The 14,090-nt window shown below is 44.1% G+C and overlaps 1 protein-coding gene across 3 annotated transcripts in view; it reads left to right on the forward strand.

Annotated features, from left to right (window-relative positions):
- BMP2K (BMP2 inducible kinase) overlaps positions 1–8,060 on the forward strand; it is a 112,024-nt gene extending 103,964 nt beyond the window's left edge. For 2 of the 3 annotated variants that reach the window (XM_067557084.1, XM_067557085.1), the window contains one exon: positions 1,909–5,802. In XM_067557084.1, coding sequence (XP_067413185.1) covers positions 1,909–3,356 — 1,448 coding nt within the window. In that variant the 3' untranslated portion in view covers positions 3,357–5,802. Of the gene's footprint in view, positions 1–1,908; positions 5,803–7,409 lie in introns of those variants that run through there. The other variant, XR_010921516.1, reaches the window with a different exon arrangement.
- Positions 8,061–14,090: the final 6,030 nt, after the last annotated feature.

Below are 14,090 nucleotides of genomic sequence, written 5' to 3' on the forward strand. Positions count from 1 at the left end.
AAGTTGTATCCTTATTGTGCATCATTCATCAAAAGTGGAATTGCCAGGTATATTCTAATTGCAGAATCTTAATTATTTGGGATGATGATGTCAGAGCAAGAAGAACAGACTGATTTTTTTCAGACCCCAAATTGAGTTTAAAGGGCTGCTAGTTTTAAAAAAAAAAAAAAAAATCTTTTCTTGATTTGTGTACTGTTGAATGAGAGAAAATAACAATATGGGACCTTACAATGTCAGTTCAGAGCATGATTTTTCTGACTACAACCAGTTTGAAACAGCAAGACAAGCACTTGGGACGTATATGTCAAGGAAGTGTTTAAAAATTTTCCTACCTTTGCTACCGCCAGTTCAGCCTCACTGGAATTAACAATGCTGAGTCCTAGTGTAGACAATCACCCACTGCTTCAACCATTTTAAGCACTATAAAGATTTTCAAAGGCACAAATGACAGTTAAGCACTTAGTTTAACTGTGTCAATGGTAGTTAAGTGTCTAAGTGGTACTTTTGCCTGGAAAAATCTCCTCCATGTCAATTAGACCTCCTGTGAGCAGGCCTAGATAAACACTGCACTCAAAACATTGGTAGCAGTTCGTGTACTCAGCTCCACTAGGGATTCCAACATTATGGGCAAAGGAGGGCCTTGGTAATATAGTGTCTGCACAGTAATCCCATACCCAGTGTAAGTGCTAATGAAGGCCTGTCTCAGGTCTTTTCAATACTGTACCATAAAACCTTGGTATAGCTGGGTTCCTGATACCAACCTGAAAATACCTGTGGCTGGGCTGTGCTAGTGCTTTCATCGGTGCATCAGTGTTGAAAATAGGCACAAAAATGTGTGGTATAGAAAAAGTCAAATGAAAGTGACTTTCTGGGAGAAATTTAAATCAGTCTCATTTAATTCTTTGGGACCTCATGGGGATAGCATTTTTGAAGGAATTGTATATAAACTGAGCAATCTCCATTTGAGGTATATATTTTTACACTTTGTTTTCACAGTCAAAGCATAGCTAAATTGTCCACTGATGTAGGATGCTTCAATAGATACCAGTTTCTACAGCAGTACTATATAAAATATAAAAAATATAAAAAAATCAATATTGCTACACGGAGACCAGTACGTGTGCAGCAGTACAGTGCATCCACATTTGTCTTCCAAAAATGAAGAAGCATTTTCAGATTAAAATTTTATCATACCACTGCATTGATTTCCAATTTATGATTGTTAGTAAGGCACATTTGTTACTTGGTGTACAGAAACTGGACACATTAGATAAAATCTGACCATCTCACACTGGTAGATTTTTTTTTTTCATTAATTGAGCCATAAGATTTTCAGACTCAATTTTCAAAAGATCAGGACCCCAACAGCTCCCACTTAGGCACCTTAAAGAAATGGAAAGATTTTCAAAGAGCTCAGCACCCCACAGTTCTCATCACATATGAGCTGCATTATGCACACCTGAACAGCTGGCTCTACTTGTTTATATTGTAGCCTTATATTTTGAAGATATAAGGCTACAATATAACATACAATACAATAAACAAGATAACTGTCAAAAGAAAGAAACTGTGTTTAGTAGGAGTTGGTCCTGCTTTGAGCAGGAGGTTGGACTAGAGGTCCCTTCCAACCCTAATCTTCTATGATTCTATGAGTGTTGTGTTCCTACAGGCCAAGTATATTTGAAGTAACCTGAGGGCAGGAAGGTCTGACTGTAAACTAATTTTGTTAACTTCAGATCAACAACTGAAACCCTATATGGACCTTCAGTCTTTTTGAATAATTGCAAAAGAGGCGTATTTGAATGCACTTGCATCCTTCTACATGTATATATGGTGTATGTGAAATAAGTGCTGTTTGTTGTAAAAGTGCATTTAAAGTTATGTGTTATGTTTTCTTTGGCCCTGCAGGTTCTCCAGGAAAGACCATTGACTACTCAGCTGGCAGTCAAGAAAATAAGTTAGGGAGCCCAACCAAGGTTGAAAAATCAAGTCAAGCCTCTAAAGAGCACCATCCAGGAAGAAAAACTGCAGGCGGACAAGTGCAGAAAGGAAGTGATGAGTCAGAGAGTGACTTTGAATCTGATCCTCCTTCTCCCAAGAGTAGTGAGGAAGATGAGGAGCAGGAGGATGAAGATGTCTTACAGGGGGAGCATGGAGACTTTAATGATGATGATACAGAACCTGAGAACTTAGGCCATCGGCCTCTCCTTATGGACTCTGAAGATGAGGCAGAGGAAGAGGAGGAAGAAAAGCAGAGTTCTGATTCTGATTCCGATCGCACTAAGGGAAAGCCTACGAAAAGGCTCCCTTGCAGTAGATACAGAGAGGTGGGTGGCAGTGGTGAAGACAGAGAACCCAATGTAGCACACACTTCCCTGTCTGAGTTACCAAGTACTATGGCCAAGGTGGGGTCTGGCCAAGAATTTGATGTGTTTGGAGCTGTCCCTTTCTTTGCTGTTCAGACTCAGCAATCTCAGTCAAGAGAAAAGAATGACACAGATTTCTCTCCTCTGCCTGCTTTTCTCAGCCTGGGGCAAGAGCAGGATGACTTCGATGTCTTCACCAAGGCCCCATTCAGCAAGAAGGTGGCTCAGTCAGATGGCCAAATCATAGGAGCTGAGACCCAAACCACCCCTACTTCTCCCCGAAGTGTGGATATTTTTGGTTGTACCCCTTTCCAGCCTGTTCCCATCTCAAAGAGCAGTGAGAGCAAAGAGGACCTCTTTGGGCTTGTCCCCTTTGAGGAGATTACAGGGAACCAGCAGCAACAAAAAGTCAAGCAGCAGCGGAACCTGCAGAAACTCTCCTCCCGGCAAAGACGCATGAAACAGGAGGTGCCCAAAAGCAATGGGAAGCGCCACCATGGCACCCCGACTAGCACCAAGAAGGCTTCAAAACCCAGCTACCGCACCCCAGAGAGAGCCCGCAGGCACAAGAAAACTGGCCGCAGGGACTCCCAAAGCAGCAACGAATTCCTAACGATCTCAGACTCCAAGGAAAACATAAGTGTTGCATTGACTGACACCAAAGATCGAGGCAACCCTTTGCAAGCAGATGAGAATCTGCTGGACCCCTTTGGGGCCAAACCTTTTCATCCACCAGACTTGATGCGGCACCCACAACATCAAGGATTAGGTGACAACCGCGGGGACCATAATATAGTAGTGCCTGGTAGACCTAGACAGAGCTCCCTGCATGGGGCAGTTCACAGTGGTGATGGGCTAAAAACAGATGACTTTGGTGCAGTACCCTTCACAGAACTGGTTGTGCAGAGTGTAACACCACAGCAGGCCCAGCAGCAGCAGGCGTTAGAGTTGGACCCATTTGGGGCAGCTCCATTTCCTTCCAAACAATAAATACTTCCACTGGATTATTTCTCAGCCTCTACACTATTGAACTTTGTTTTTAAATAGTGTAATAGCTCATCTGTTTGAATTGACAGGAAACTGATTTTTTGTACGGTTTACTCAGCCTTTGTACTGCATGCCTCGCTCTCCCCAGAAATTTAAAATCATGTTTTTGTATCCTACAAAACGCATACAAAAAGGAGGAAGCATTTCAATAGGACAACAGGTTTCCAGAACAGAGGAATCAGATGTGAGTTGTTGTTTCACCCACTGACTTTGTGGCCATGAAATATACTGTTCTTCACTTTTGCATGGCCTTTCCACTCATAGGCAGTGCAAGGGGGGAACTATGGAAAAGGTCTGCCATGATGCATCCAGTTAGTCTGATGCAATGGAATCCTTGTATGATACAGAGCTTTGACTCTCTCTGGATCCAAAATAGACCTGAGATAACTTATATGTGCTGGTATCCAGGTTGATCTGCTGGAAATTCTTCAATCTCCACATTCTAAGTGAAAACTATTTTTTCTAATACTAACAAAAAAGCCAACTCCTCAAAGGATTGTGTCAGGATTTCAGAGCATGGTGGTGGCTTGAGAACTGGTGCACAAGTAGAGATGAAAGGCAATTTTCTGGTGCCTGAACCTTAATTTTTTTACAGTAAGTGCCATTAATGTAAAATAGCAAAATGAACGTCTAGAGTTAAAACTAAAGAGATAATGACTATATTGGTTTGCTAGATAAAATCATGAATGTAGGGAAACAAAGTAGCAGGGATTCAGCTTGCATTTGCAGCACTTTGAAGACTACACAGTACATTTGAGAAGAGGGGCTGGTTCACCTGGATGACATGTCTGGTGCAGCAGGAGTATATCAGATCATCAGTAAAATTGGCAGCAAGTGCAAACGTGTAAAGGATCAGTTTTATTCAGTTATTAAGGGTTCACATTTGAAAATACTGCTTCTTTCTCTTGGATTTTTATTCCAAACAAAATCTGTGTATACCTTAGAAACTTTTTTATAATAACTATGAAATTGTCACATATAATATTCTTTAAGTTCTGACAAATCTATTATTGTACTTTTAGTCTATTTTATAAGAGTTTCTGCTAAATGCACTGAGCTATGAAGAAGCTATACCGTGAAACCACACCGTTTCAAAGAGAAACAGCAGGTAGCTTGCAGATGCTGATTACTGCTCTGTCAGTAAACTGCATTTCATACCACAACGCCTTACAGACAGGACCCACTTCCTGCTACAAAGTACCTCTAAGCCAATAGGTGCACGTTAGACATTGCTAAAAACTTACAGTACACAGTGTCTCATTATGGGCAGGGCTGGTGATGCTAATCCACTTGGTGAATACATGATTTAATTATTCTGTTAAAAAAAGTATATACTGCCTATATATGTGCCTGATTCTCCACTGCCTTGCATCTTGTGTCTACTCACTTACTCCTGTTGCAAAGTGAGCACAAATCAGACTGGTATCATTTAGCACCCACTTCACATTATTTTTTCAAAGGTGTAAATGACTAGACACAAGATGGAAGGAATCAGGCCTTCTGTCTATTTCAGCATGGTATATCTTGCTCTGAATATCGACATTTTGAAAAAAACCTGTATTTTCATTGTGAGACAAATTAATGAATGGATGAATGAATGGTATATACAGATGCAGTGGGTTTTTCCTTCCTACTCTTCCGCCTGCCCCACATACTTGTGCACACACACTGTGGATTAGCTAAATATTTAGATTAACACATTTCTTCTTAAAGTCTTACTAATAAGAAAAATTCAGTTAGGTACAGACTCCTCCATAGATTTTTCCAGAGGAGTCTAGATTTTTTCAAGCACAAAAAGAAAAAGGGGACTTCTTAAAACAAATTGCTGCTCTCTGCTGACTTTGTTCAATTTTGACAGGGTTTTGGTTTTTTTTTACTGACTAGAAACCATCTGTAGCTAAAACATTCATGTCTCTGGCCCTAGATGTGAGAAATAAGATATACTCACATAGGTCTTCGTCACCTTCTCTTCCTCACTTTTTTCTTTAATCTGACAAAACAGATGAAATTCAAATACAAAGTCCTACTCAGTTTGTGATGTCCTTCTCTTGCTAAAATGTTTATCTTTGAGAAAGACAGATAAAAATGGCTAACCTCTATCTGCATCTGAATATTTCTGATTGTTCTTCTAGGCTCTATCCCTATTATTCTTTCCTATTCTTATGTCAAATTCTTGTGCCTAGATGCAAATGTCAAGTTGGTGGGTTTTTTCTGGCTTTCAAATTCATACTGATATACAAAAAAAACCCCACCAAACTGCTTTCATATAGCTCTTTATTGAAATGTTATGTATCTACCAAACAGGTTGTTGGAAGATGTTAATGCCAAAAGTGAACCGATTACTCATTGAGGTAAATCAAGTGGAAATTATAGTAAATTATGTCTAGAACACTATGGTCATTGCTGTCATTTGTGTAGAATGATCTTAACTACCTGCCAAACATTTGTCTGAAATTGGAGAATTCATTTTTTAGTCTTAGATGTATCAAATACACAGGAATTATACCCACAAAGGGATTCTTGAATCTGCTCTCTGAAGTGAAAGGGAGTTTGCCTTTCACTTCAGGAGGGAGAGGAGGGACATTGAGCCCAAAGAAAGGTTATGTACTAAGATAACTCCTGTCCTGGATTATCAGTTAAATGAGAGTAGAAGGCAGATTGTCATCCCAGTTGGATTTCTTTTCTAAGACTTTTATCCTAAAGCATGTTTAAATTGGAGAATATTTTTTTTTTTAATTCTTTCTTCTCTGTTCCTGAGACATTTTCAGCATCAGAAAGATTGTATAGGTTAGATGAAATGAGACTCAATAACAAATACTGTAAAACCCAGTAATTCCAAAATTGGCACATTTCTCTGGCCTTTCGTTATTATGGTCAACAGTCTTTCCTTGCTAATGGCCTTAATATACCTTGCTTTATATATTCCATTTATACAACAGAGCTTTTGCAGAAATGACTTATTTTTAATAGGTTTCTGTAGTTACAATGATGTGGTGGTGGTGAAGAGAGACTATTAGCATGCCTTACAAACCTGGCTTTGCCTGGTTAGCTGTGCAGTAGACTTGGCCTGTGGAGATACTGACCTTGAGTCTAATTTCCATTAAGATCTATTATTCAATAGAAACAAACTGGTGTCATTGGGAAAAATAATATACATTTGCTTGTACTCTGTGTGTATGTATGATTGTATATATATATATATTTTTAAAGGATGACCATATCTGAAATACTGGAAAAACCATGCTGTGATAAATTTGTACCAAAATGCCGTATAAGACAATGATAGCCAGATAAGGACTTGTCACTTTTTTTTTTAACCCAGCAGGGAGTATTATTTTAGAATTTGATCCCTTGCCTCTAGCATAGAAAAGGCAGCGTGGGAGATCTTCACAAATCAGCTACTTTCAAACCAGAATAGATCAAAGCACATTAGGGAATTTTTTAGTGCCGCTATTGCAGGGTCCACACAGTCCATCAGTGCGCAACATAGTAGCAGCTAGCATGATGTATATTTACACTCCGGCTTGCAATGCACTAGCTGTTCGTTTAACAAGCGTTGAGTTGATTTTCCAAGATTGCACATCTTGTCAGAAGGTACTAATAAGCCCTTCATGGTTAAGGGCAAGAGTCATTGAAAATAAGTCTAGCTTCTCTGCAAATCCCAAAGCATCAGATTTGAGAGAGCTGTATTGCTTTTTACTGGCCTGTATAATACAAGAGCTGGACCTATTTTAGTGTGTCTCACACTTACAGAAATATCTTTTCATTGTTAATGTGTTCCAGTCAGAAAGATGAGTGACCCACTGTGAAAATAAGTTGATATATTTACTACTGTGAGAATAACGAATAGAGTTTATCTGGAGATTTTTATACTATATGGGTGTGTGTGTGTGTGTGTGTGTGTGTGTGTGTGTGTGTGTGTGTGTACACATGCACTCACACATTCAGTATCTCTTGGAGTTAATGTGATTTTTTTTTTTTTTAATATCGTTGCAGCCACAATCATTTTCATGTGACTAGAAAAGAAAATATGAACAAAGGCCACTAAAAATGACAGGGAGACATGAGAAAAATGACAGGGGATAGATGCTCAGTTATTTTTCTACAGTGCTTCTTTCAAAAGGAAAATCAAATAATTGTGTGTATACCAAGTTTGTTTGTATGACTAGGATGTCACCTAATAGTAAACAGCATACAAGCTATTTTTAAATTGCTGGCATACAGCTTTAAGTGCACTTTCCTGAATTACACTTTCATTTCTTGTTAGACTTGAAGTTTCTAAAGCTTTTTTGTGTACCACTAAAAAGAGGACTTTAACTTTTCTGTGAAATTGATGTACATCATAAAATACATGCGATTATTAAAAAAAAAAAAAAAAAAAAAAAGCAAATGTGATAGTGACTTTGCAGACCTCCTTAAACAACGAATTGTGTAATATTTACAGGATTCCAAATGAGCTGCAGTTAACATTCTCCATTTAAGTACTAATTGAGTTCTACCACATGTTGCCTTTTCACTGCTACAGACTTGATTTTGGTTCCTCGTTCATTTTGTTTGAAATATTTTTTCTTACTATTTATCATATCTGCTGCCTAATAATCTGCTTTCTCTTAATGCAATAAATCCCAGTGGATTACACATTTTTATAATTCCATGAATGCAACATATTTACTTAATTCCTTCCTGCAGAAGATTTTCAGGTGTGAACATACAGATTGTTAATAGAGAAGTCAAATGTTGTCCATTTCTGTTACTGGCTAGCTTTTTAAATAGTCTATATGCTCACTGTACAGATTCTGCCCTGCAATTGATTTTCTAACCGTTTCTTAAGATAAAACTACTCTGGGCCAATTTGTCAAAATCCAGAGTAGACACTGGTAAGAGTATGGCTTTACTGAAGACAAATGACCATATTAATGTTACCTCTATTCAAACCAAATGCAACAGTGAAGTGAAACCATAAGAGGAAAGAAACCAATACTAGTAATTGCTGATGAGTACCCAGGTGTTAGTGCTGATTTGCCTGGGTGTTCTGTCCTTCAGTCACCATCATTTGATTCAGTGTCTTAGACTCAAAAAATGATGTACATCTATAAAAGAAGCTTTGTTAAATAGGCTAATGAGAGAATTTTTCATCTGTTCCTCCCTTTTCAAATCCAGCTCAGTTTGCTTTTGAGTGAAAGTTACCAACAGTTGGTTGGCTGGCCATGATCTTATGTTAAACAGCTGGCATCTTCTGAGCAGTCTCAGCACAAGACCCAATGATTGAATAGGCATAGGAAACCTCTTATTTTTCTTAGGTGGTTGTTACAGGTTGGCTGTCCCTTTAAGGGTGGTCACACCCAGCCACACCTCTGCCAGCTGAGTTGTCTCTGCTCCATCCCATGATATTGATCAGCTGGAGTTTAGATGGGTTAATTGGTGGGCTCAGCTGGGTGGATTGCACATAAGGTGCCTTTGCTACTTGAAATGGAGTGAAGCCAAGTTCCCAGGAGAAGCAGCAGAGAGCAAAGGGAGCTAAGGGAGGCTAGTTGCCTGGTTGGCTCCTCTGGGAGGGAGGACTGGAGCTGAGCTAGGGCAGACCCTGAAAGCAGGAGAGTAGGGTCTGGTGGAAAGCAGTGGGTACCCATTGTGTGTTGGCTGACTTTGGACTCTGAGAGAAGAAACCTGAGAGCCAGTTTTCTGGGAAAAAGGGGAAGGCCTGAACATGGAGCCCAGGAGGGGCATGAAACTATTTTGGTTTATGTTGGGTGTGAAGATTGTTTTGCTGGACTCTGTTTATAGCCCCAGAAGGGGGCAGAACTGAGTCCAATTTGGCCAGAAGGAAATGGGTCAGGGTTGTTGCCACACCAGGTGTTGCTGGAAGAAGGTGCTTTGGGGATGCTGAGAACTATTACAGTGGCCTTTTTAAAGATGGAAGCATACTGGTAAGACTTTTGGGGGGATAGGAGGGAGGCTTGCTCTGATGCCTATGCTTTGGCTAATTACAGTATTTAAATCTCCAGAACTAGCAGTCGGACCCCTTTTCCAAGTGCTAAAATTCACATGCACACACACACACACACAGCCTGGGTATGCAATATACAGGGAGATAGTATAATTACTATTAAAGTTCCCTATGATTCATGAAAGAATCAAGTAGAGGAATATACATGGGCAACTTTTCTGCTCTAGCCCAAAATCACCCATTTTTGTATGTAATATCTTGATTTAGGCTTCACTTACAGCCAGATTACATGGTAACATCACTATTCTGTGGAGTTTCTCTTTTATGCACTCTGCTGAGCATATGGGTAGTTTGCTCTCCTTTAATAAATCACCCAAGAAGAAGGGAAAAGATGACCCTGTTATTCTAACATGAACCTTGCCTAGTGGAGAAGGAGGGATGTCTCATTGAAGAAGGTAAGAGAAACATCAGAGCTGAACTCCCTTTAGTCCTGCTGAACTGATTTAATTCAGATTGGGACATGGGTCAGGCCCCGCTGTGCCTAGGATTAAGCAATGGCACAATATATGTACCTGTGCCCTTTGCACTTACGTTGTATTGGAAGTCTTCCCTATCCAACACAAAATCATTAACCCAAAAACTCCTGCAATTACTTCATACTGAAATATGACTGAGATCCATCTGACTGATCCAAACCAATCCCACAAAATATTAGTAGCCAAAGTAACCATGCAGTGTTTCTTTAGATCAAGTAAGGGCTGAAGGCTTCCTTTTGGGAATGAAAGCACTGCTAAGGATTACCCCTTGATCTTGGACCATATTTAGATAGGGTTACAATTTCGCATAACACTGAAATGCAGATTCTTTAAAATTGGGCCTGTTATATACTGACAGTAATTACGTCGACCTCCTAAAGTATGGCATGTCACTGGCATGTCAGTTCTGCCGCCGTAAATCGTGGTAAAATTCAACTTAAAACCACCTCCGCAAGTGGTGTAGCACTGAAGTCGAATTCTGTGGGTCGAATGAGCATCAGTGTAGGCAGAGCACAACGCAAATCGACATCATTGGCCTCTGGGAGGTATCCCATAATGTTCTGTTCTGACCGCTCTGCACATTTGCACTCTGCTGCACTGTGGCCACGTAAACAGGAAATGGCTCCTCTCCGCAAGCCCCAGGAAATTTTGAATTCCCATTTCCTGTTTGGTCAGTGTGGAGAGAGCTTGCCAGCACAGTTAATCATGGCGACTGCACGCCCCAAATGCGCTCCAGCCTGGAGTCGACCTGAGGTCTCAGATCTCATTGGTCTGTGGGGCAAAGGGTTTGTGCTGGCTCAGCTCCAAGCAAGCAAAAGAAATGTGGATATCTACGAGAAGATATCTCACGACATGTTGGAGAAGGGGCACAACAGGGACGTGCAGCAGTGCTGCATTAAGATCAAAGAGCGGAGGCAGGCTTATCAGAAAACTAGGGAAGCTAAAAGCCATTCTCCTTCGAGAGCTTGCTCATGTCCATTCCAATATAGGTGCGTGCATGCCACCGTGCCCGGGTTCCCGGAACTATTTTTCCCTTAGCAGACCCCGTAGGGTCAGCTCTGGTGCCCCCTGGAATGCCGAGTGTATGCCGCAGTATATGAGGCACCACCGACCCTACGGCCCCTCAGTTCCTTCTTTCCACCCGTGGCGGTTGCTGGAACGTCTCTTGCTTCTCGCAAGTACCATTCCCCTTGTTGAACTTTGTTGTTGTATAGTTAGTTAGGTGTTAAGTACTGTTAAGTAGAGTAGTTTAGGAATAGAATAGAAGCCCTCAAGGGCTTAGGGTGGCCGGGCCATGCCCGGGTCACTTGGCTTTAGGCCTTGCGCGTCCTGCGACAAGGCTTTTCCACTTAGTGACCCTCACGATCACTGCCTCAAGTGCCTGGGAAAGCAGCACCGGAGGGAAAAGAGTAGGATTTGTAAGGCTTTCAAGCCTAGGACCCAGAAAGACTGAGACATTAGACTGAAAGCCATTTTGATGGAAGCAGCACTCTGCCTGGCCTCCGAGCCGCCTCGATCCACCTCGGCACCAAGCATCTCCTCGGTGCAGAGCGCACCACTGGCACTGGAATCGACTCGACTCAGAGAGGCATCTCCGATGCCAAAGAAAAAGAGGCGGCAGTGCATGGAGCGCGCACACTCCCCTGCGTGGGCGGGGTCGAGTGCAGAGGTGCACCAGCCACGGCCCATAGCGCTTGCTCCGGTGCCTACATCTCTGAGCAGGGAGCCTCCCCCGACTCCTGGGAGTGGGGGAGTGCCCCTGCAGGTGCCATTGACACTGGATGCTTGTCAAGCGGCAAGAGCCCTGATGGCCTTGCCCATGCCTCCGTCCCCCCCACTGAGGGAGAGAGGGCCGGTGTCCCGGGGCAAGCCCACGCTGGGTCCGTCCCCCCCACCCCCCAGGCTGGTTGAGACCCCCAGCAGTGGAAAAGTCTCCTGTCCAAAGGTCACCGAGTGTAGAGTGTGGAAGCTCCCCTATCAGCTCCGAGTTCCGCTCGTCGAGCAGATCCTCCCCACGGTACCAATGTCGGTCCCCGACGCCGGCGGCAACACAGACAAGGCGGCGCCACTCGAGGGCCACCTCGCAGCACAGAGACAGTTCGCGCTTTCAGTCCCTGGTACTGAGCCGCTCGTCCATGACCAGGCGGCACCGGACCCAGTCACCGTTGGAGAGCCTGGCACCCAAGGGCTCGCCCACTCCGGCGTGATGCAGATCCCAGTCTTTGGAGTCGGGTTAGGCACCATGAGTCTCCCGACAGCACCGCTCCCGGTCCCTTAGGGGCAAGCGGCACTGGAAGTCGTCAGTGCCGAGACGGGCATTCTCATCGAACACCCGGTCACCAGGGGGACGAGCGACCACAGTCGTTGTCCTCCCCAGATGAAGCAACCTCCAGGGACCACATGCGCCACTGAGAGACTTCAGGGCGATCAGAAGCTGCTTAAAAGGGTGGCCTCTAACTTGAACCTGGAGGTCAAGGAACTAGCAGAGAAAGAGGATACCCTCTTCGGTGTTCTGGGGGCAGAGGGCCCATCAAGGGTTGCCCTGCCAGTTCACGACAGGGTCCTGAAGCTTGCTAAGGCCCTGTGGCAAACCCCGGCCTCAGTCGCTCCTACATCCAAGGGGGCCGAGAAGAAATACTATGACCCGGCTAAAGGGTTTGAGTTCCTCTTTACACACCCAGTCCTGGGAATCCTGGTGGTGGATGCGGCCAATCAGAGGGACAGACGGGTATCAAGGGTCCACTCTGAAGAACAAGGACAACAAAAAATTGGACTTGTTTGGGAGAAAAGTTTATTCGACTGCGGCATTACAGTTTAGAATTTCAAACCATCAGGCTCTGCTGGGCAGGTGTAACTTTAACCTCTGGGACTCCCTCAGGCGGTTTGCTGAGGTGTTGACCCAAGAGCAGGCAGCGGACTTCACCACGGTCCTCGATGAGGGGATCACAGTGGCTGGGGCGGCACGTCAAACCGCTAGTGACGCTGCAGACACGGCGAGCACGGCTATGGCCTCTGCCATTGCCATGAGGCGGTGCTTGTGGCTGCAATCCTTGGGGCTCTCCCAGGAGGTGCAGCAGCCGATTCAGGACCTCCCATTTGATGGATCGGGCCTGTTTTCGGACAAAACTGATGCAAAGCTGCATGGCCTTAAAGATTCAAGGGCCATGCTTCGCTTTTTGGGCCTGCATATGCCCCAGGCTTCTAGGCGACAGTCGCGGCCCCAGGCACAGCAACAACCTAGACCAACTGCCTAGGCCTTTTCAGCCCAATAGGGGCAGGGACAGAAACGGGGTTTGGAAGGTGTAACCGGCCTCCTAGCTCGTCCCCAGCCTCCCAGCAAGGGCCCCACAAGGGCTCGGGCAATAAGAAGGGGCAATTTTGATGGTGCGCCCGAGGGTGGCACTCCTACCATCTTCCTGGATCTGCCCCTTCCTTTCTTGGATAAGCTAAGGCCCTTTTACAGGGAATGGGAAAACATTACATCAGACAGTTGGGTCCTCTGGGGTTATGCCTTACAATTCACATTCCTCCCCCAACAACCCTCTGCCCCCCATCCTTCTTCAGGGACTCCTCTTGCAGAAGGTAGTCACCCTCCTTGATCTGGGGGCAGTGGAGATGGTCCCCGAAAACGGAAAAGGGAGAGGATTCTATTCCAGATATTTCCTCATCCCCAAGGCGAAGGGGGGTCTGAGGCCCATATTAGACCTGCGCCGGCTAAACAAATACATCCGGCAACTCAGGTTTCACATGGCCTCCTTAGCCTCCATTATCCCTGATTTGGATCCAGGAGATTGGTATGCCGCTCTCAACCTGAAGGATGCATGCTTCCATGTATCTATCCTTCCCAGCCACAGGTGCTTCCTTCAATTTACGGTGGCTGGTTCTCATTACCAATTTGCGGCCCTGTCCTTTGGCCTCTCGTCCGCCCCCAGGGTATTCACCAAGTGCGTGGCGGTAGTGGCTGCCCACCTGAGGCGCAGGGGGATGCAGATTTTTCCCTTATCTGGATGACTGGCTAATCAGGGGCAGGTCCAGATCCCATATACAGGACAGTGTGTCCCTCACCTGTGCCACGTGCAGCAGGTTGGGTCTACTCATAAATGAGCAGAAATCGACTCTAACCTCAGTGCAGCACATAGAGTTCATTGGGGCCACCCTGGACGCTTCCCAGGCCCAAGCCTTCCTCCCTCAACC

This window comes from Emydura macquarii, unplaced genomic scaffold (genome assembly GCF_026122565.2).
Source record: "Emydura macquarii macquarii isolate MOO-44397 ecotype Brisbane River unplaced genomic scaffold, CSIRO-AGI_Emac_v2 contig_1790, whole genome shotgun sequence".
NCBI classification, from domain to species: domain Eukaryota; kingdom Metazoa; phylum Chordata; order Testudines; family Chelidae; genus Emydura; species Emydura macquarii.